The sequence below is a fragment of the Perca fluviatilis genome, chromosome 8 (genome assembly GCF_010015445.1).
Source record: "Perca fluviatilis chromosome 8, GENO_Pfluv_1.0, whole genome shotgun sequence".
NCBI lineage: Eukaryota > Metazoa > Chordata > Actinopteri > Perciformes > Percidae > Perca > Perca fluviatilis.
Window position 1 is genome coordinate 39,792,222 of NC_053119.1, and position 23,047 is coordinate 39,815,268.

General features: G+C 42.4%; 1 protein-coding gene across 1 annotated transcript in view; it reads right to left on the minus strand.

Annotated features, from left to right (window-relative positions):
• lrp5 (low density lipoprotein receptor-related protein 5) overlaps window positions 1–23,047 on the minus strand; it is a 70,282-nt gene that overhangs the window by 34,031 nt on the left and 13,204 nt on the right. Inside the window, 9 exon segments of the mRNA XM_039807586.1 lie at window positions 96–184; window positions 656–874; window positions 1,359–1,447; window positions 6,258–6,389; window positions 7,051–7,247; window positions 14,837–14,965; window positions 15,252–15,320; window positions 19,116–19,332; window positions 20,734–20,934. Coding sequence (XP_039663520.1) covers window positions 96–184; window positions 656–874; window positions 1,359–1,447; window positions 6,258–6,389; window positions 7,051–7,247; window positions 14,837–14,965; window positions 15,252–15,320; window positions 19,116–19,332; window positions 20,734–20,934 — 1,342 coding nt within the window.

Here is a 23,047-nt window from a genome sequence, read left to right on the forward strand (position 1 = left end):
CTTATTACCAGCAGAGTTTAATGCTGTGTATATTTTTGGAGTTGGACACACACACACACACACACACACACACACACACACACACACACACATACCCATTAACTGGGTCCAGGACGATGGCTCGGGGTTCATCCAGGTTCTCAGAAATCAAAATTTTCCGAGAGGTTCCATTCAGCCTGGTGACCTGGAATACCACATTATACAATATTAAAATACAACATACTAACAGAACAACATTGTTTATACTCATCACATGTATTTCTTTCTTTGGTTGTCTTTTTTTTTAAACGTATTTTATATATATATATATATATATATATACACACAGTATATATAATTCCATAAATCAGGTAATGTAAAGTTAACCAAACAGTGGTTTTCCATAAACAGCATTTTTAACACCAACCGTGAAGATATACCAGAGCTGCAGAGATGAATCAATTAATCAATTAGTTGTCAATTATTAAATTGTTCGACATCTATTTCAATAATCAATGAATCGGTTTATGTCATTTTTTATGAAAAAAAGTAAAAATGATCCACATTTTTTACCATTTACTGACATTTTAGAGACCATACAACTCATCCATTCATCCAGAAAATAATCCACACATTAATGGATGAGGAAAATAATAGTTGCAGCCCTGAGATGTACCTCAATCCTGTCAGTGCCAGTGTCGGTCCAGTACAGGTTTCTGGCCACCCAGTCCACAGCAATGCCATCTGGGTGGTTGATCTCCGTGGTAACCAGCACCACGGCATTGCTGCCATCGATGTGGGACCGCCGTATGGCGCGAACCTCATCATCTGTCCAATAGACGTAACCCTCGACTGGGTCATAGTCTATAGCTATGGCATGGCGGATGTCATCAACCTGCATGAGCAGAGGAACAGGGATGAATACGTGTGTGTGTGTGTGTGTGTGTGTGTGTGTGTGTGTGTGTGTGTGTGTGTGTGTGTGTGTGTGTGTGTGTGTGTGTGTGTGTGTTAGAGCTGAGCGATATGGAGAAAATCAAATATCAAGATATTTGTTTACCAAACATACCAATATCGATATTTGGCGATATTGTAGGGTTGACTATTGGTGCTTTGACTAAATATTGACACAATGAGATTTTTGATAAATAATCATCAGTAATGTGGATATATTGTAGGTAAAGGCAAATAACAGAACAGCTGGAACAGTCTGGTAAGTTCATAAAATGACATTTACTGTAATGCAGCCTTTAAAACCAGGAAAACACTTATACCATATTACGATATTACAATATCCCAAATCTAACACGATATCTAGCCTCCAGCTGTGTGTGTGTGTGTGTGTGTGTGTGGTGTGTGTGTGTGTGTGTGTGTGTGTTTACCTGTAGTACTATGTCAGTGAAGTCCGGCAGGTCCAGTGAGATTCTCCTCAGGTCGGTCCGTCGAGCCAGCAGCAGAACCTGCTCTGCTCCTGAACAAACCAGACACGTTTTTATTATTTGTTGAGGCCCGACTGTATGTCTGTAGAATAGCATTTGCTTGAAACGTAACTTTTTATTTTTTATTTATACTTTATTGATCCCCAGGGGGGAAATTACAATTATTTCACTCTGTTGTTAGAACACACTACACACCGGCCTGAAGTACACACATGCTCAGGTCCTATACATGCACAAATGGAGCGATGTCAGAGTGAGGGGGCTGCGACTGCTTTTGGGGGGGTTCGGTGCCTTGCTCAACCTTGGCAGTGCCCAGGAGGTGAACTGGCCTCTCTCCAGCTACCAGTCTACACTCCGTACTGAGGCTTGAACCAGCAACCCTCCGGTTCCCAACCCAACTCCCCATGGAGTTGGGTTGTAGAATGTGCCAATAAATTGCACGTAATGGAGCTACAGTGTGCAGACCTTTCTGTGTAATCCATTTTATAAAGTAGTCTCCAACTCCAAGCCCAGACACTGACAATGTCATCAGAGTAGAGTATTTTCTCATACTTGAGAAAGCGGTGTCTTTAAGTTAGAGTCTGAAGTCTGAATTTTAGGTGTGATGCTGACATTCACATCGATGCTCAAATGACAAAGGCTGTCCAATCTTGTTCTCTTGAGGGGAGACACAAAATGCTTAAACCAAGATTTCACTGGGTTTGAGCATTGTTGGAAACACTTGTTTCAATGTAAGTACACAACTCAACAACATATTTAACATTGGTCCAGTCGTTTTTAGACATTTTAATGCAGAAATATCACATATTATAACTTCAAAAGTATCAATAAAAGATGGCAAAATACTCCTAACAGTAAAAGTCATGCATTGTAAAATAATACTTAATTATTTATAATAATACTTTAGTCCGGTGGTTCCCAGCCTCTGGGTTGGGCTCCCTCTAAAGGGTCACCAGATGAATGGGAGGGGTCAGAGATGATTAATGGGAGAGGAAAAGAAGAAAGTTCTGCATATCTGCTGTTCACTCAGTATCATTATAAACTTGACAAAGAGCAGACTTTTTTCCGCCCATTGGGAAACTTGTACATTTCTCCAAAGCTCATGTCATTAAAGTATAGATATCAAGGCTCCATCCAGCAGATCCGAGGCAGAGTTCTTGGTATCAATTTAGAGCCAAACCCCACAGCCAAATGTCAATGGTTCTGTGGTGAAACGAATTTCAAGTCGGTTTCCAAACAAAACAAAGGTCTGCTACACAAATCTTTTCTTCCTTTTTGGACTTTGTTTTTTGTGTGAAACAGAATGATTTGACCTATTTGGGTCTCAAACTATTTGAGAGGTTTAAAGGGGAAATGTCTCAATTTACAGAGATCTGACAACTCAGTGTATTTTATAAGCCTGTCATATGTGTTGTAAACGCTGAATATGAAAAGTAAGTAGTAACTACAGCTGTGAAATAAATGTAATCTGCTAACATATAGTGTAGAAGTATAAAGTAGCATAAAATGTAAATACTCATGTCAAGTGAAAGTACCTCAACATTGTACTTTTTCAACCTGGACCCTATTTTCCTTGTGTTAGTGTCTAAGTGACTGATGGGAACAACAATCTGTCTTAAGCATGAACGCTGTAACCAGCAGCTGTGAACCGGGCTGCAATGTAACTCTATGGGGCAAATATGCATCGTCAATTTCATCCACTAAAAGTGCTGTTTTATTCTAAGTGTCTGACAACATTATGGAAAGGATCCCTACAGAGATAGACGTAGGAACAAGATCCTTTTTGTTTAACATGAAACAGCTCCGAGATAGCTATCGTTAAACCTACCAAACTTTAAATAAACAATACTTTTAACGTGTTTAGAGCCAACATATTTTCACATGTAAATCTGTAAACTTTGTGTTTATTTCAACCAAACCAGAGTGGTGATTGTTGGAACAGTGGAAAGATGAACCAAGACGACTTTTCATAGTTTTATTTTGTTTCTGTCGACTTTGAATGAAGTGTGTTTCACGATGATAAGATTACTGTTTATTTACGAGAAGTCTGGTAAGTTTAGCGAACGCAATTTCACGGATGTTTTAAAAGGATCTTACTCTTTAACAGAAAGGTCGACCTCCTTAGAAATCCTTTCCATAATGTCGTCAGACACTTAGAATATTAATCTGAGTCTGTCAGCATCAAAACAAGCACTTTTGTGAACGTAAATTGAAGCTGCACAATTGCCCTGTTAACTTACATTGTAGCTTGTTTCCCTGCTGCTGACTGCAGCGATCTCTCTTAATACTGGACCAATGTCAAAGATTGTTGTTCCCATCAGTCACTTAGACACAAGAACATAGGAAAATAGGGTCCAGGTTGAAAAAAAACCCCGATGTTACCCTTTAAATACAGTACTTGAGTAAGTATACTTAGTAACTTTCCAGCCCTGCCTAAAGCAGAGAGAACACGAACACAAGCAGCCGCAGTGGAAAACAGCAGCAACATAGCCTAACAATAATAATGTCCTACAGGCAAATAAAGTCATAGAAGCAAAGTCCAAAAACATTGATCTATCTGTGCTGAAAAATATTTGAAGCCTCAGCCAAGATCTACTATCATCACTAGTTTCTGCTCCATCCAGTGTGGAAACAAAGGGCTCTGCTGTCCTCGGGGATCCCAAACCGGGTTTGGGCTGTTGCTTCAGAGTTAACAGGAGCCAAACTCATCTCCTGGGAGACAATTAACGGTTTTCCTTTGTCTCGCACACCTCTGACTCCAAAGAGCTCACATTTAAAGCAGTTCAAAGTGTCTCTCTCTTTCTATTCCCCTATCTGCCTTGTCTATCTTTCTTTCTGTGTTTCTGGTCTTTGTCTCACATTTTAGATCAATGTATCTGAATCTTCAGACAAAGCCATGGTGACATCATAGCAGAAATAATACTGACATTTCACATAGGTCTAAAATAAAAATCTACATTTTCCAAAATCTACATCATTAAATTGTGTACTCTGCTACAGCACATTACGCAATACACAGTACTAGGCCTGCAACTACCGATCATTTTCATAGCCGATTAATCTGTTGATTATTTCCTGGATGAATGGATTAGTTGTTTGGTCTCTAAAATGTCAGAAAATGGCGAAAAATGTGGATCAGTGTTTCCCAAATCCAAAGATGATGTCATCAAATGTCTCGTTTTGTCCACATCTCAAAGATATTCAGTTTACTGTCGCAGAGGAGAGAAGAAACTAGAACGTGTTCACATTTAACAAGCTGACATCAGAGAATTCTGACTTTTATCATGATAAAAATAAATGACTCAAACCGATTAATCGATTATCAAAATAGTTGGCAAGTAATTAAATAGTTGACAAATAATCACTTAATCTCTGCAGCTCTACATAGTACATCATCTCCAATACCTAAAATAATGTCAGATAGCTCAGATATCAAAAACACATAGTTCTGCAAATTATGTAAATCTTTCTCCCTCTCTCGTTCCAGCTGCATTTTCACAACCAATCAAAATCTGGCATCTCTCAGCCTTGGCACCAATCAGATTTGACATTGAAAGTTGTTCCATCGTTACCTAAATGACTGAGGCGCGGGGGGGGGGGGGGATAAATGACGGGAAAAGGGAGGGAAAGCGCCTGTGATTCCACTCTTCTCTTCGCTTGACTTCACTCTGAGACACTTAAAAGACCCCTGACAAACAGTCTCATGCACACGCACACACACACACAAACACACACGCACACACGAGCGCGCTCTGCTGCCAGCATAATAACAAACGCCTTCAATTTAACCAGCCAAGCAAAACTAATTAGAAGCACGGACAAAAGACACACACACACACACACACTGCAGGCTGACACAATAGAGCATTGTTGTTTTTATTGTCAACGGTGGCTAAGTGATTGGTTGGCATGCTTCATTCAAATGTAATACATTCACATAACACATAACAGACACAGACGCGCTCTAACACAGTGTTGTGTTTCTGCAGAAGAAGGCTCTATTGTTTCAGCATCGTGGGAATCAACATGGCGGCCTGGTCAGTCAGTGTCCCAGTCTGCTCACACAGAGGTCACTGCTACTTGTTTTCAAGCTGATACACTCCAGGCTGCATCGCTACATTACACACCAGAGAAAATGGTGATGCAGGTGAGCAACAGCAAATCCTAATGACTCTGAGTCCAGTATCTCACTTGTATTCATAACCAATAAAATCCTATCCTTAATATGTGTCCAGCACAAACAAATACAAAACAACTACTGGTGGAGAAAGAAACATTATTGGCTGCAAAAAGGAGACATTTGAAGCTGTGGTGGAGAGGTCTGTGAGGTGTGTGTGTGTGTGTGTGTGTGTGTGTGTGTGTGTGTGTGTGTGTGTGTGTGTGTGTGTGTGTGCGGCGTGCGTGCGTGGGGAGTGTGTGGTAGAGCGAGTGAGAGTGATGGTGATTATCTTCAGAGCGAGTAGCGACTCTAGAGTCCTAGTGAAAGAACCAAAGAGTCTCCCCTGTTCTTTCTGACCACGGTGGGAGATCTGGAGCAGGAGAAGTTAACCCTCTCCTTGATCTCATGTTGTTGATGGAGAAGGAGAACCAGGACAGGAGTCAGGGGGGAAATGCAACGCTACCAAGCCACGGGCAAACAGAACCAATCACAGTTGTCTGCATCACCGCGACGTGTGGTTACATTTTCCGAGAGGTGAGGTCAGGCTATGGCGTAGGGTCGGTATCTCCACGTACCTACGTATGTACCCACAGGGTCGATTTAACGCAGGCGCATAAACTGGCCGTTAGTCGACTAAGAATTTCTTTAGTCGAGGACAGAACTAGTGGGAATAGGACCCATACCTGGTTTGCATGTCTTTCCATCTGGTTTCAGCTGGACTCCTGTGGGGCAGGCACAGCTGTAGAAGGGCTGGACTGGAGAGAGCAGGCAGAGATGACTACAGCCTCCGTTAGTGTCACTACAGGGAGTCTGGACTGCAGCCAAGACAGAGAGAGAGACAGAAGAAGAAGAAAATATGATGAGCTTCTTATAACAGCAAGTATGTAGATCAATGACACTACTCCCTCTACTGCACATGTACTGTACTCAGTAATGGAATGTAACTAAGTACATTTACTCCAGTACTGTACTTCAGTCCAAATGTTGAGGTACTTGTGCTTTACTTGAGTCTTTTCTTTTCATGCCACTTTCTACTTCGCTACATTTCAGAGAGAAATATTTGACTTTTTACTCCACTACATTCATCTGTTCCAGCTTTAGTTACTAGTTACTTTACACATTCAGATTTCTGCACACAAAACACATGTAGTTTATAAAATCTGATGTTAGTAAACTAGCCGACAATATAACGGCTACAAGTCCAGCTGAGATGATTAGACCATTAAACACACAGCTGGTTAGATCCTTTACACACACTACAATGGGAGGAGAGTTCTTTACTTTTAATACTTTAACTACATTTTCCTGATCATACTTACAGACTTTTACTAAAGTAACATTTTCACTGCAGGACTTTTACTTGTAACAGAGTATTTTACAGTGTGTTATTAGAACTTTTACTGAAGTAAAGGATCTGAATACTTCTTCCACCGCTGACTGTACTGTACACACACATACAGGAAAGACGTTTCTTACTGTAAGGCTGCCGATGGGCCTCCAGAACCTGGATGTCCATAGGAGAGTAAATCCCACTGAGGATCTCTCTGGTTTTGTCTCCACTGTGTTTGTTGCAGGCGTGGATGGAGCGGGTCTGCCAGTCGGTCCAGTATAAGGTCTCCTCAGACAGAGTCAGAGCAAACGGATGGGTCAGCGTGCCCTCCACCACTGTTTCACTGCAGGACAAAAACACAAGCGTTTGAAGAATCAGAGGAAGGTTGCTGTTTTGTGCTGTATTGCAAACTGCTACTTGTCTACCATGGAAGGGAACTCAAAATACTTCTAAAATCTGGGAAATCAAAATTTTTGGTGTATTTTGATGGGATATTTTGAGATACCGCTAAGCTGTTTAAAGCCAGAGATAAACTGGCTTTAAACTACGTGAACACATGAGGGCTGTCTCCCATATCCTGTGTCCGTTTGGAACATTGGTTGTGTAATTACTCAGAAATTAACCTAACGTGATTGATGTCTACACCAACGCGGAGTTAAACAGCAAATGCATCTCCGGCTTTACATGTTAAAGGGTAACTAGTGTTTTTTCAACCTGAGGTCCGTTCCAGGTAGGAGGTTTAACAAACTCTGAGTCTAACCCTGATGTCTGAGTTGATTTACCCTGAGAGGGGAAACTCTGAGTTTTCGGTTCCAGAACAGCTGATATGAGTTGGTTCAATTAACTCGGAGTATGTTCACTCAGGGTTACGCGCGTGCACAAAAGGCAGTATGAATGGAGCCATGATTCTTCAATTCACCATGGTAACAACCACAAACAAACGGGTCGGCGGAAATACTCATGCGCACAAACAGCGAGTTTGAACCGTTTGAACATGCATTTCGTTAAAAAAGCAAGACAGCGGCTGCTGCTGCTGCAAAAGAGAGAGAATTGCTGTGGGAGAAAATTGCTGCTCGAGTCAATGCGTACGCATTCACAGTGTATTAATTTCATATTTAATCACAGTTAACTTATAATATTACTGGTGAAAACTGGAATTCTATTACACCTATAATTTCATTTAGGTGCAATCCTGCAGGCGAAAAAGTAAACTATACTAATCCCATTCTGAGGCTGCAGCACCATGATCATTAACAGAACTATAATGTATAATGATGTATTTCTTTTTAATGGCTCTACTGTCCAGGGAACACTACAAAAACGTTTAAAAAAACGTTTCAGAGCGAGTCACACTTTTCTGATTTCTCTGCATACAGTGGCTTTACTATTACTGTATGATCCGCTACACTGTTGTTAAGAAAACTGCCGTTTGCAAAAAACGTAATGCGATACAAAGAATCTGCTGGGATGTTAAAGCCTGTCCACGATGGCTGATGTTAGTGATATGAGGACGATAAGGTATCTGCATATCTAATGGACTGTGATAAAAAATACCTCTCAAATCGGTTATGTGGAAATGAAAATACATCTATAGTCGGGACTCAATACCGACGTAAACTCCCTGTGAATTAATACAGCTTTTTCATCAACGGGATCGTCGACAAAAGGACAGGACATGTTTGAAAAAAAAAAGTTTTATAATCTGCCTAATATAAACCAATTAGTTTTTTTATTCATGCAAATAAAACTGTATTAAAATGTGCCTGATACAGACTGAATGAATGAATGAATGAATGAGGAAATGAGTTTCTCTGAGAGAGAGACTGAGAGCAACTCAAGTTTTTTCCCCCGTTTCTCTCAGTCTCCTCCCTCTCAGCGGAGGTTTCTCGAGGTTTCTTGAAGAAAACCTGCTCCCGACCAGGTTAGGTTCACAGACTCAGTTACCATAGTAACTGACTCTGAGGTTAAGTTACCTCTCTTTCTGGAACAGAAAACCCAGAGTTTCCCTCATCTCAGGGTTAACCAACTCAGAGTTTTCACTAAACCTGCTTTCTGGAACGGGCCTCAGGACCTGTGTATGATATGTTCCTATGTTTTTGTGTCTAAGTGACTGATGGGAACAACAACCTTTGACATTGGTCCAGTATTAAGAGAGATCGCTGCAGTCAGCAGCAGGGAAACAAGCTACAATGTAAGTTAACAGGGCAATTGTCCAGCTTGTATTTACGTTTACAAAAGTGCTCGTTTTGCTGCTGACAGACTCAGATTAATATTCTAAGGGCCCTATTTTAAGGATCTGAGTGCACGGCGTGAAGCGCCTGCCGCAGGTGTGTTTAGGGCGTGTCAAAATCCACTTTTGCTAGTTTGACGGCGGAAAAAAGGGTCCGTGCGCCGGGCGCCTGGTACTAAAGGGTTGTACTTAGTGTCTTCATTAATCAGAGGTGTGTTTTGGGAGTAACATGTAATAAACCAATCAGAGATCATCTCCCATTCCCTTTAAAAGCCAGGCGCGTTTGGACCTTGGAGCATTGCTGTTATGATGGAGGATTTGCACTGTAATATTTTTATTTGTAATCTTCTGCATGTGTGTGCGTCCCTGTGTGTGTAACAAGCATAGTGTGCGTGCGCTGTGCACGAGCCTAGGAACATTTTACTAATTTGCTGTTAAAATAACAATGAAATGCTGCGTTATTGACTTTAGACCAGGTTTTTGTTGGTCAATGGCGCGATCACTTCCTGCTGCCTCAAGATAGCAATATGCCCAGAATGCACCTGAACACACCTCCCTGTAAGACCAGCACGCCTATGGGCCACAGATGGGTGCAGGTGCATTTGTTATTTAAACGACGCGGGCGCTGGACGGGAAATTGACAACTACGTTGGTCTTAAACTAGCAAAGACACTTGGGTCGGGCTTTGCGCTGCGCTGCGCTGCGCCGCGCCGCGGGGTGCGAGATAGGGCCCTAGTGTCTGACAACATTATGGAAAGGATTTCTAAGGAGGTCGACCTTTCTGTTAAAGAGTAAGATCCTTTTTTTTTTTTTTAAACAGACGCGGAATTGCGTTGGCTAAACCCACCAGGCTCCATGTAAACAAACAGTAATTTTAGCATCGTAAAATACACTTCATCCAAAGTCGACAGAAACACACTATTGCTAACAGAGAACCACTATTGACTCCTAAACTGCAATGCCCATTAAACCACACAAAACAAAAGGTGTTGGACTATTTGAACAACAAACAAAGGATTGTGCATCATTGGCAGTGGAGCTAACAAAAAGGGGGTCAAATGGTCATAAGGGTGACACGAGAGGAAAATGTAATGAGCTTGTCCACTTGGCATGAGGGTGGTTTTTAAGAAAAGCGCTGAAAATGAAAGAATTTAAATGTAAAGGAGTTCTTCTCTGAGGGGCACACGTCATCACAAGCTGCTCATTAGACATCTGGTGTAAAAGGGAAGTTTAGGCTTGATGGAGGCACGAGAGGAAAGGTCAGAGAACCATTAGGCATCCTCCCCCCCCGGCACCACGAACATCTAGACCACATTCCACTGCAATGTGGACGCCAATACACACTTTCTTAATAAAGCAGCACATTGTGCAGCCTCGGTGAAGGTATGCCCTCTCCCGATCCTTAGGGCCAAACAATTACAAAGAGCATGAAGCGGAGAGAAGTGTTAGATTGAATCAGGCGAGAGTGGCTCTTTTCTGAAACACACTTTAAAATCACTTACAGGGAAACGCACGCACGCAAACACACTTAGGCACCGGATCAAAGGAGGCGTGTATTTAGAATATCAACACACCAGAAACTGGCTTTCATCAATCATCATTTTCAGTCCTGTGTGTGTGTGTGTGTGTGTGTGTGTGTGTGTGTGTGTGTGTGTGTGTGTGTGTGTGTGTGTGTCTGTGTGTGTTGTAAAAGCAGAGCAGACTGCCAGCAGTGGTTAAGAAAAAAAGGACAAATTTAATCAACTCCAGATTTCAAAGCTCTGTTCAATGTGTGTGTGTGTGTGTGTGTGTGTGTGCCTGTGTGTGTGTGTGTGTGTATTAATTGGAAGACAAGGCAAACTATATCATTGATGAAAGCCTCCCATTCTAACTGAGCTGCATGTGTCCATGTCTCTACTGTGCCTTGATGAGCATTCGTGCACCAGAACACCACATCTTCCTAACGTACATACTAGAGATGCACAGATACCACTTTTTTTTAAGATCAAGTACAAGTACAAGTAGTTACATTTGGGTACTTGCCGATACCGAGTACCGATACGAGTACTTAATAATTATTGTTTTCAGACACACAGATGATGTTGGCCTTCTCTGATGTTGTTGTCAATTATAACAAAGCGGTATTTATAAAGTCCCATGCCTTTTTTCTATTCAAAGATCAGTGCCTGGGCCTGGATATTTCCCCGGGCTAGTGTCAATAAAATAAATCATATCATGACCGATATCAAAATACTGAGTGAAGTTTTGAAAGAATGAAGAACGCCATAGTCAGATGATGTCATTCCCGTGCATATTAAGTACCCATGTGGATTTACTGAGGCAGCGGAGAGGATGGTTTGTTTACGCCAGCAGTTAAGCTCACACGATTTTGTCCAATTTAAAGACTTGTGGTAAACTATAACAGGTAAAACAGTTAGACTACACACCGAGAGCTTTCGTTTCAGCCTGTTTGTGAAAAAGAATCGCTATTTACAGAGTAGCACTGTGGTTGTTAAAACAGCGCTGTGTAGAAACCGCATGCAGACAGAGCAGATTCATGTTTGTGCCCGTTAAGCTGATGAGAGACATTGGGCTAACACCACTACTCCAAATATCAGTGGTGAAGTTTACGGGCAACAGGCTGCTGGTGTGCTTTTTCACAAAGCAGCTTTGGAAACACGGTTTCTGTGATGTGGTGACGGCTGAGAATCTCTCGGCTCAAGACTGACAATGGCTGGTCGCCAGGTGCAATCATGCATTGGACAAGAGCCTAGTTATTTTTTTACAGCCAAAAACTGCAAACGGCTGGCATTGCTCCTCTTCCGTTGCTATACCTGCTTGACGGAGAAGTTAAGTCACATTGCTAGGAGGTAGTATCGGGTGTGGTAGTATCCAGAGGTGGAAAGTAACGAAATACATTTACTCACAGTTAGTTTTGTTGTGTATTTAGTATTTTATTTGTAATTTAAAATGTACTTGATTACGTTTTGAGTGAAGTATTGTATTTCGCTACATTACAAATGCCATCTGTTACTGAGTTAAAAAAAAAAAATGTACTAACGAAAACCGAAATGCAGAAAAAAAACTGTGCCTGGAAACACGACAGTGAGGACTGATCAGCATCTAGGCTGCCTACCAGGCTCCAAGTCTTTCTCTAGGAGAACCACTACAGTGAGGACTGATCAGCATCGAGGCTGCCTACCAGGCTCCAAGTCTTTCTGTAGGAGAACCACTACAGTGAGGACTGATCAGCATCGAGGCTGCCTACCAGGCTCCAAGTCTTACTGTAAGAGATTGAGAACGAGATGGAGGTGGATCAGGCGAGCAACGACGGTTGCTCGCTGAAACATCGAATTCTGCTGCCCAAAACGATGAAAATCCTTGGCCCCATTTGAAAGACTGTTTTTCATTTAAATTCAAGAGGACCAATAGTATCATCATGCAATGCCAGATGTGCCTGCCAAGGGTGACTGAACTGGCAGCATTCAATAACTCCACATCTAATCTGCAGAAGCATGTTTTGGTAAGTATTTGTGCATTGGTATTTCAAACAAAGTTTTCATGATTTTTTCAAATTGAGGTGAAAAAAGCTTCTGGGGGGTTGTTTGGCTCGAGGTCATGGTGCAAAGGACCCTAGGGTGAAATTACTCCGAACCATCACTTTAAGGCTACTTTTTTTAAATACCATTTTTGGGCATTTTATGCTTTTTTTGACAGCCGACAATAGAGAGATGACAGGAAAGAGAGAGAGAGAAGAGAGATGGGAAATGCATGCAACAAAGGTCCTGTGATCAGCGTTCAACACATACAATTTGAATCGGCTAAGAAGAATGGGTTTAAACATGCACCTCTTTTAGGGCTGGGTACCGAACTTTGATACTTTTAAGGCACCGGCCAAATCGCCTCCATAGTATCGGGTATCGACAAATGCCTCGTCATTCAATACCACACTTCAATACCTGAGGAGTAAATGTTATTAGCATCAGTGAGCCAATAAGCATGCAGCCTGCTTCTACCAACATCTAATAATGTCTGTGATTGGCTGTCTAACGTTACACGTCGTAGAGACGTGTGTGTGTGTGTGTGTGTGGGTGTGTGGGTGTGGGTGTGTGTTTGGGTGTGTTGTTGTATCTTGAGAGGCTTGACTACAGTGTGCGTCACATAGGTGTAAAGGAGGTGACAACAGATTTGTACCGTAATGTACGATGTTGTAATTCCTTTTTGTTAAAATGGATTTTTGATAAAATTGGTATTGAAAAATATTTTTCAGGAACCGGTATCGGAAAAATATTGAAGAATGTTGGAGAATGATACACTGTGGAGAAAGAAGGCTGATGGGAGTGTGTGCGTAAGTGTGTGTGGGGGGGGCTGTGTGTGTTTTAACTGGGGCCTCCATACCACAGCTGTTTGTGTTGGACAACTCTCTCATTCTCTCTCTCTCTCTCTCTCTATCTCTCTCTCTCTCTCTCTCTCTCTCTCTCTCTCTCTTCATATTTCATTAATTCTGTGTGTCCCTTTCTCTGTTGGAAAGAAGATGTACTTAGTGAAAACTCAAAGTATTTTCTGCTGATCTTTCAAGTTTCAATAGGGGGGGGTCCTGAAAAACCAGGAAATATGTTGTACTGTAACATTTAAAAAGGTGCAAGAATTTTAAGTTGAGAGTGTTTTTTATTTCCACCTTCATCAAACAGGTAATGTAGGTTTGTCCATTATAGCGGCTGATAACTGAGACAATCATATCAAGTAAGCTACTGGTATTAGTGTGTGGGTATTTAGCAGTGAACCTAGTCTGGATCAACGATATTTTCAGAATAATTACATCACATGTTTCACCGGATGTCCCTCAGCTGTCCTCTGTGTTTCTGTTCTCAAACTCCGTTCTCTTCGGGAAACAACAACAGACTCCGAGCTAGCGAGCCACACGCTGAAAATGCCAAGTTTTGAAAAAGATTTGGATGGTGCAACAAGGCAGGTCTGCTTGGTTCTTTCAGGAAATGATTGTAAAGATTTACAAAGAATATGTTTACGCCATTTCCTCTCTAACTGGGACGTTTTGGGACCGATTGGTGGGATTGCTGTGGACGGAGTACACACGGAGATACACTGGTAAGAGCTAATGAGGTTTAACCATGTAGCGGTGAAATTCAGCCTGAATGCACGTTTTTTCAGCCTAATGTTGCAAAAGAGCAGCAAAATGTTGTAGCGAAAGCAACAATTTTAGGCCATAGCACCCAGCCCTATATCTAACACATCTACCATTTGGTGGTCAGTTTAAGGTGTACAAAAAAAAGTTAGACACCTCCCCTGTTCTGCCAGAGCGGCTGCTTCATTGCTCTCTGCAAATATCTGCCAGCAGCATTACTACTTCAGCATCTACCTGCGCTCGGACTCGTCGTCTGGGGAGAGATATTTTATATCGCAGAGATGAACTGTACTGCCAGGCTGTATTCTCATATCAATAAACTTCTCTGTGTATGTTGGCTGACTGAACTGTATCTGTAAAAATCCTCTCCACTCCCCACATGGAAGTTCATTTGAGATTACAGGTACTTAAGATGAAATGTAACTTCTTAAAATAAGCTCAGGGAGCTTTTTTCTTTATAATATTGGTTTATGAATTAAATATAAGCATACTAAGGAAATGTCATGTAAGTTAGCACAGGTCTACTGTTTACTTTGAACTGTATTCACTCCCATACACAGACATAGACAGAGGGCCATACCGTGCGGATCCGTCCAGGTTGGCTCTGTGAATGAAGCTAAGTTTGGCATCGGCCCAGTACAGCTTCTGTTCCACCAGGTCTATGGTCAGACCGTTGGGCCAGTATATGTCCACCACCACGATAACTTTCCTGTTAGAGACAGAGGCAAACGAAATGATTGTACAAATGGTGCTCTCATTTGGCTATGTTTCTGTAGGATTGTAACTGCTTCTGTACTGGCTGCGCCGGGAATACTGTACTGTAAAGTCCAGTTCTGACCGAAGGTTCGCAACGAAACGAGTCGAAACTTGCACCGGTCTGCAGCGTTGAAACTTCTCCTGCAACGTTTTTTCTCATCACGAATCTTTGGTCTGAACTGGGCTTTACAATCTGACTGTAAATACAGAAGAGCTTAAGGGTTGAGTAGATAGAGTACCTGTTGCTGCCGTCCATACCAGCACGCTCTATCCTGGGCTCCTCTCCCCAGTCTGTCCAGTACATGTACCTGGAGGGACAAACAGAAGAAACATGTCAATGAAACAAACACAGGGCCCAGTTTGCAATTTGAGTACTGATGAGTATATATAAATTTAGTCTATAGCGACTACGTTCCACTTCCAGGATTGCTCTGGTGCCGCCGGAAATTCCGCCGGATGTCCCTCATTTTGCCCCGGATGTCCGTCCCCTTCCTCTGTCTCTGTGTTGGCGTTCTAACCTCTGGTGGATTTGTGAGGACTATGGTTAACTGCTCCTCAGATCTCTGCAGGGTAAATCCAGACAGCTAGCTAGACTATCTGTCCAATCGGAGTTTTCTGTTGCACGACTAAAACTACTTTTGAACGTACACATGTTCCACCAAAACCAGTTCCTTCCTGAGACTATTTAGCAGAGGCACCGTGGCTCCGTCCGGAGCTTAGCACCGCCCAAGACGATTGTGATTGGTTTAAAGAAATGCCAATAAACCAGAGCACGTTTTTCTCACATCCCAGAATGCTGTGTGGACTAGCCAGAGCTTCCTCTGCAGCGCTGTGAATGAAGGTCTGAACATGCGAGACTAATATAAATATAATCTTATTAAATGTTGACAAAACTAATTGTATATCCAAACTCCTCATGGCTCTCACCCTGTACAGATAAGGATTTGTTCTGGCTCAGAATGGGCCTTGGGGTCAGGGGGTCCTCCCCCAATACATTTTCATTTTCTGCATTGTGGTACATTTTTATGCAATAATTTATGGTGGAAATGTCTTTAATTCTATCTAAAGGAAAACAATTATTTCAGGCGAAAGATGACAATTTAAAATATAAAAATATAATGGGATATATGCTCTGCGCCACACATCAAATGGTTCACATCTGGAAGGGCATTAACCCGCTTATACCACGGTCAATTGCCAAATATTTGTATTTAAAGACTATTCATTTATATTGCCAAGCGTTTTTTTTCAAACAATAACTCTGTTTCCCTGGTAACACTGAGGGTACCTGGAACAATCATTCCCATCCCATAAGGTTCTTGTGCAATGGAAACGTTGTTCACTGCTCCTGTAAATAGGACCACGCTGAGTATTTTCCTTTGCCACTGGCTAAAACCTCTTCAGAGTGCACCAAAAAATCCTCAGTGCAGGAAAAACCCTGCAGATACTTGGTAATCATGGCTAGACACAGACATATGTGGAACACCTGACTAGCAAACAGGAACTAGGAAAGTTACAATATGAATTTTGGATAGAAACTAATCATGTTTCTATTCTGCTCGTCAGAAGACAGTCTACAATCATATCTGTAAATAATCGTGCTGAGTCAAATGTAACAACAGCTACGAAGACCACAACTACAGGTGTTTTCACACCTGGTCCGTTCCAGCCCTCCAAATGAAGACCTATTAGTCAGCATTTTCTGCGCTTATGTGAACACTCCAAAGGGACTCAGACCCCTCTGGAACAAACCTTACTCACACTCCTAAAGAGACATGGCAGTGGACCAACCCACGGGACACACACGTACAGGAAACTACTCTGAGTTGGGGCGTCTCGGTTCCAAACCGCCTCTGCTTGGACCATCCAAAGCTGAATTGACTTGGATTCATGTAACTGATTTAAAGAACAAGAACAACCTGAATCTAAGGGTGTTTTCACATATGGTCCTCTTCACGCAAACCAAACTCAGTCCTCTTAAAGTGGACCAAAAAGTAGACCAAAAGAAAAGGGACTCAGTTCTTTTTGTGTTCACAATGTCAGTTTACTTGAAAGATAGTCTTGCATTGCCAGCCCTAGTTGCTAGTCCACACAGCATTCCTGGATGGGAGAACAACGTGCTCTGGTTTGTTGGCATTTCTTTAAACCAATCACAATCGTCGGAGCCAGGGTCCCTCTACAAAATAGTCTCAGGAAGGAACTTGTTTTGGTGGAACGTGTACGTTCAAAAGTAGTTTTAGTCGTGTAAAAGAAAGATTTGACAGATAGTCTAGCTAGCTGTCTGGATTTACCCTGCAGAGATCTGAGGAGCAGTTAACCATAGTCCTCACAAATCCACCAGAGGTTAGAACGCCAACACAGAGAAAGAGGAAGGGGACGGACATCCGGCAGAATTCGGCAGCTCTGATAGGGCCTCGGGGCTAAAATACATGGGCAAAGGCAAGAGGGCAAAGGGAACCTGAAGCGTGTTGTGTTCACAATGCGGTGAAGAGAACCACGATATACGCCGCAGACTTGAAGCGAACGTACTCAGACCACCTCCCGAGGAGGTCTGAGTCCCTTTGGAGTGCTCACATATGCGCAAAAAATGCTGACTAATAGGTCTGAGTTCTTTTGGAGGGCTGAAACGGACCAAGTATGAAAACACCCTTATAATTGTAGTTGTGGTCTTCATACCTGCTGTTGTATTTGACTCAGCAAGTATAAAAGGACAGTTGACAACCTGTTTGTGTTCTTGGCCTATGCACTCTTTTGTCCCACTGGCTCTGCACCCACCGAGGTTCAGTTACAGTATGACCAACAACTCCCAACACAGGCACACCCTGTGGCTATCGTGATCTATAGAAATGTTAGCTGTTCAATCTGACTGTTCCTGGCTGGCGCAGACATGGTGTTCAGGCTGTTTACGGTATGATGGAGTCATACTGCTTGGGCAATACAGTAAGAAAGAGAGTGTTTGTTGAAAGGAAATGATTCAGTGCATTCAGCCTGAACTAAGGAGGCCAATGGACTCATTGAACCTCTAGTTTAAGTACAGTGTCTTTATACAAGTTCTGCAGAAGTCATGGTTGGAGACTTCTGTAGCCCAAACCATCATGAAAACTGTTAACACACAATCATAAGTCATTCTGCTACACTGTATTCTAGTAGGACAAAATTAACCCACAACAGTAAATCTATCATCTGAGGAGCTCAGGTTTTGCTGATCCAACAAGTTGTGTTAAGAGAGAGAGAGAGAGAGAGAGAGAGAGAGAGAGAGAGAGAGAGAGAGAGAGAGGAGGTCAGTGTGAAAACAAACCACAGAAAACGGAAACTCTGCAGTACAGGCCTTCTCTTCCACCATCTTTCCTATTATATCTCATATCTGTCATTGCACCCTGCACCTTCAGCTCAGGTATGCTTGGTTACCTGGGATATTTAGGCATTGTTTACACACACACACACACACATACATATACATATATATATATATCTCAAGACTTTCATTGAAAGACTTAAGTGAGCAAGTTGTCTGTCAACTGTTAAAAACAAGCACTGTGGGGGTGGCCCCATGTAGGCTGAGTCCTGCAGCGGCGGGTTCGAATTCGACCTGCTGCCCTTTGCTGCGTATCATCCCCTATCTCTCTCCCCCTTTCTGGTCTATCCACTGTCATTAAAGGGTAAAGCCCCAAAAAATAATCTTTAAAAAAAACAAGCACTGTGTAGAGCGGCTAAAGCAAGTGACTCTCTGATCTAAGGGAGGCCTTCAAAGGGTCTGTTCAAGAAACATATTTTCCAACATCCCTCTTGTGATATCCAGCCAAGCAGTTTTGGTTTTACAGTGTAAATCTAGGTTTTGATGATGATGATGATCCCGAAAAGTGTTGACTTTGGATCGTCCAGAATAACAGGCTAACTACAGGGAAATCCACACATATCGCATTTTTGAAGAGACATTTATAACGATTGATCCAGAGCCCCAGTTTCACTATCAGCTTTCCAGTTTTACCTGTTACTATTATCAGCCTCAGTCTCAATAAATCTATTGCACTACAGTCCATGTTTGTCCTGCAGACAAGAGTACTATGGCGGTCTAAGCGTACTATGAAGAGTGTCTCTGTTACCGTTGAGCAGGGTTGAGAGCGATAGCCCTGGGCTGGTCCAAGTCCATCCAAAACAAGACCTTCCTGGAGGTGCCATCCAGGTTGGCCACTTCAATCCGATTGGTCTCCGAGTCTGTCCAGTAGAGCTTTCTGCCCAACCAGTCACAGGCCAGCCCGTCGGGACTGTCCAGCCCTGATACAACCACAGTCTGGCCCGTTCCCAGCGCCTCTTTAAGGGCTGCAACCAGAAAACATACATAGTGTGGGAAGGTGAAAGAGAAAGGATGCATTCTTCATCAAACCAGTGAAGATATGCTGGGGTTAAAGTGGGATTTGGCAGGTGGGGGAACCCTAAGATCAGGGAGGGGATGCTCTCTGTCTAGCTCATCTAAAAACACTGGATCTGCAGCATGTTACCGTGTCGTGTAGTGTTGTAAACCGTAGGCTACAGGTGACGTGATCATCACCTGGGGCACGTCCAATCTCAAAACGGTGTGCACCGCTTTGCTACGGTTTCCGTCTTTACTCGGAACAGTGTGAAACGGTGTGCTTCTCTGGTTTGGTGGCTGTGTCACAGGTCAGTCAGCAGAGAGTGTCTGTAAACTCGTGTTAAAGCGTAACTCTCGACATAATGCAGCCTAGGGTCTTTTTGTGAATGTACCCGAGTCAAACTTTAGTTTAAAAGCATAATTAGGACGGAAAGGCCACTTTTAAGATTGACCGTGTTTTAGTTTTTCAGTCAAATGGCCTTTTTAATGGGAGTCCTAGAGGCACTACTACGATCACATCAAAATCACTATTTTTAAAACACTAAGAAGGCTCGACACATTGGTTGTGTACAAAGAGTTTACTAAAAAGAAAGGTTTTGAACGACTCACGTTAGCTGTTGTTGTTTCCGGTCGCCGTCCATCTCGCCAGTCAAAAAGAGTCGATCTCCGAATGCAAATGAACGGACTCCATAGGAGGAAATGTCATTCTTATATCAGGCTCCTTTTTCAACTACAAGGTCAATATTGTTTTTCACTAACGACAAAACAACAGATTATCCGTGCATTTATATGGAACTAAGCTTTAGGAGCTTTCTATCTTTACTCTCCTCCCTGATACGTGCACTATCCGTCCTAATTATGCTATTAAACGAAAGTTTGACTCGGTACTTTGTACATTCACAAAAAGATGCTAGGTTGCATTTTGGCGAGAGTTACGCTTTAATAAAAAGGCAGCGCGTTTGCGCACACAACAAGGTGTTCAACGCACCCCCGTTTCAGTTCAAATAAACGTGTTGTTACGTTTTGTCGGGTCTGAACGTAGCCCTGTTCAACTGACTTTAACAGACAGTACTCGACTGTCCGGCTATTTTTTATAGACATGTGAACTCACCACAGACAGACGGTGGTGCACTGCTGAGACTCAACAGGGGAAACACTGCAATGGAAGTTTGGCGTTATTTTAGAAGAAAGAAGAAGTATGAAACCGCCAATTTGATTCGTTTACTTGTTAATCGCCGTTCCGGATCGTTCCGGCCCACTTTAACCCCTGAACATAAGTAGCTTACAAAGCCACCTTTACTGCTGGTGTTTATGAGGAAACCTTCTCTAAGCATGAGAATAAACACACAGGAAACAGTGTGCAGTCTTACAGTTGGATGACTGATTCCAGTGCGTCTGTTTGATGGCCTCCTCACTGACGTCTGTCCAAAATATCAGGCCCTCAGAATACAGGAAGTCCACCGCTGCTGCATCCTCCAGGTCACTAACAACGATGGCCGACTCCCCCCGCGCGCCCTCCGCATCGACCAATCGTACATCACGCCGGTTGGCAAACAGGAGGAGAGGTGAGCCTGGAAAGGAGAAGAAAAGAAAAATGATATCAAACCCAGTCAATTTGAACTGATCCAATCGCAATTCTTTTAGTAAAAAGAGAATAAATTGGCTCAAACTCATACATAAGATGTTTTTCTTAACCTCAAATTATGCATTCTGACTATTCATCCAGGGGGCTTTGTAATATTTGTGTCTAGCCCATTCAGGCAAAACTGTGGAATTTCCCAGTGGATTAGGGAACTGGACGACTCGTCTTATGTTTGATTTACTTCCTTTATTTACCTCAAGGGCAAAGGAATGGTTTTTGGGAATGTCACATATTACTTAGATTGTCATTTTTATCTGAGCTTGTGTGTTTATGTGTTTAGAAGTGTGTTGTAAGACAGTTTCTTTCAGGGGTCACCATCCTGGAGAGGAACATTACTCAGACTACATTTCTAACATTACTCAGGCTGCATTTCACAGTTTGCAGTGTGTTTGCAACGCAATGTGCAACAGAAAATTAATTTTTCACCAACAAATCGAGCTCAACAGTGACCACCCACTTTTTTACGGCTCTGACTCCAGAAGTGTTTTTCCCCATTCAACTGTTATTGACGTTTCGAAAATTGCTTATATATATAGAGTTTTAAGTCTGGAACCAAACCAACCAGCTACGAGATGAATGAGCATAACCCGTTTGATTTGGCGCAAAAAACATTTTGAAAACGGCAAAAAGGTCAAAGGTACAAGACCGTGTACAGAAACTATCAGAGACTTCAATGGTAGAAGCTCGCTCTAGCCGTTCAAGGTTTTGCGGGTACGGTAAACATTTCTATGGTAAAAGCGAGTTGGACCAATCGGAGACGTTGCTGGTATGCTTAGGATTGTGGGTAGTGTAGTTTTTCTCCATAAGATCGCGGATAAAACATGTTTTTCTTAAAACAAGGTTGATTTCATACAGACTTCTAGCTTCTACAGGAGCAGAAACCTTGGAACCACGTAGCTCGGGGTCAGTCTACCTCGGATGGTTTAGACATTATGGGATGGTTCAGACATTATGGGATGGTTCAGACATTATGGGATGGTTCAGACATTATGGGATGGTTTAGACATTATGGGATGGTTCAGACATTATGGGATGGTTTAGACATTATGGGATGGTTTAGACATTATGGGATGGTTCAGACATTATGACTGATATTCTAAATCCTTACGGAGAAAATCAACGGGATTTTTACTTCCAGAGTCGGCTGTGGGCGGGACTGTTGAGGTCTATAGCCTAAACTGTACATATTATACGTTAATACAGCTATGACTTTACTGCTACCTTAATACTCCTGACACACACACACTCTCTTTCCCTCTTTCTCACACACACACACACACACACACACACACACACACACACACACACACACACACACACACACACACACACACACACACACACACACACACACACACACACACACACACACACAGCTTTCCCCTTTGCTCAACACTGCAGCTTGTTAGGAGTTTGCTACCTCTAGAACACATTTTAGTTTAAAAACATCTCTGTTGCAGTATGCAGCCGAGGTTCCTCTGGGCGGAGAACGCATTTCAAACTCAAATCAGGGCTCCAGACTAACTTTTTGCCTTGGTTGCACTGGTGCGCCCAACTTTTTTTATTTAGGTGCACCAGCACAAAATTTAGGTGCACCCAAATTTTTCCTCGCATCGCCGTTAACGCTGAATGGCGATACATGATATATAGCTCTGTATTTTTTTACAAAGTGGGCTAAATGTTCAGTTTTAAGTCAAAGCCACTTTTCACAAGCTCTTTTATTAAAACAGATTGTGATTAAAATAAAATGCAAAGACAGGGTTTCCTTTACCAGTTTAAAAATATCCAGTTGCAACAAATGTAAATGAAAGTTATCTGAAATAAATAGCCTAGGAGAGATAGATAAATAGATAGAGAGATATCTCTATCTATCGGAGAGATATCTCTATCTATCTGAGAAAGCTCCTTCACTTGTTTTCAACAACAATAACAGACAAGAGGAGAGAAAGAGGACGCCGGATAGCTCAGTTGGTAAATATAGAGGTTCGACTCCGACCTGTGGCCCTTTCCTACATGTCATCCCCCCCTCTCCCCTTTCATGT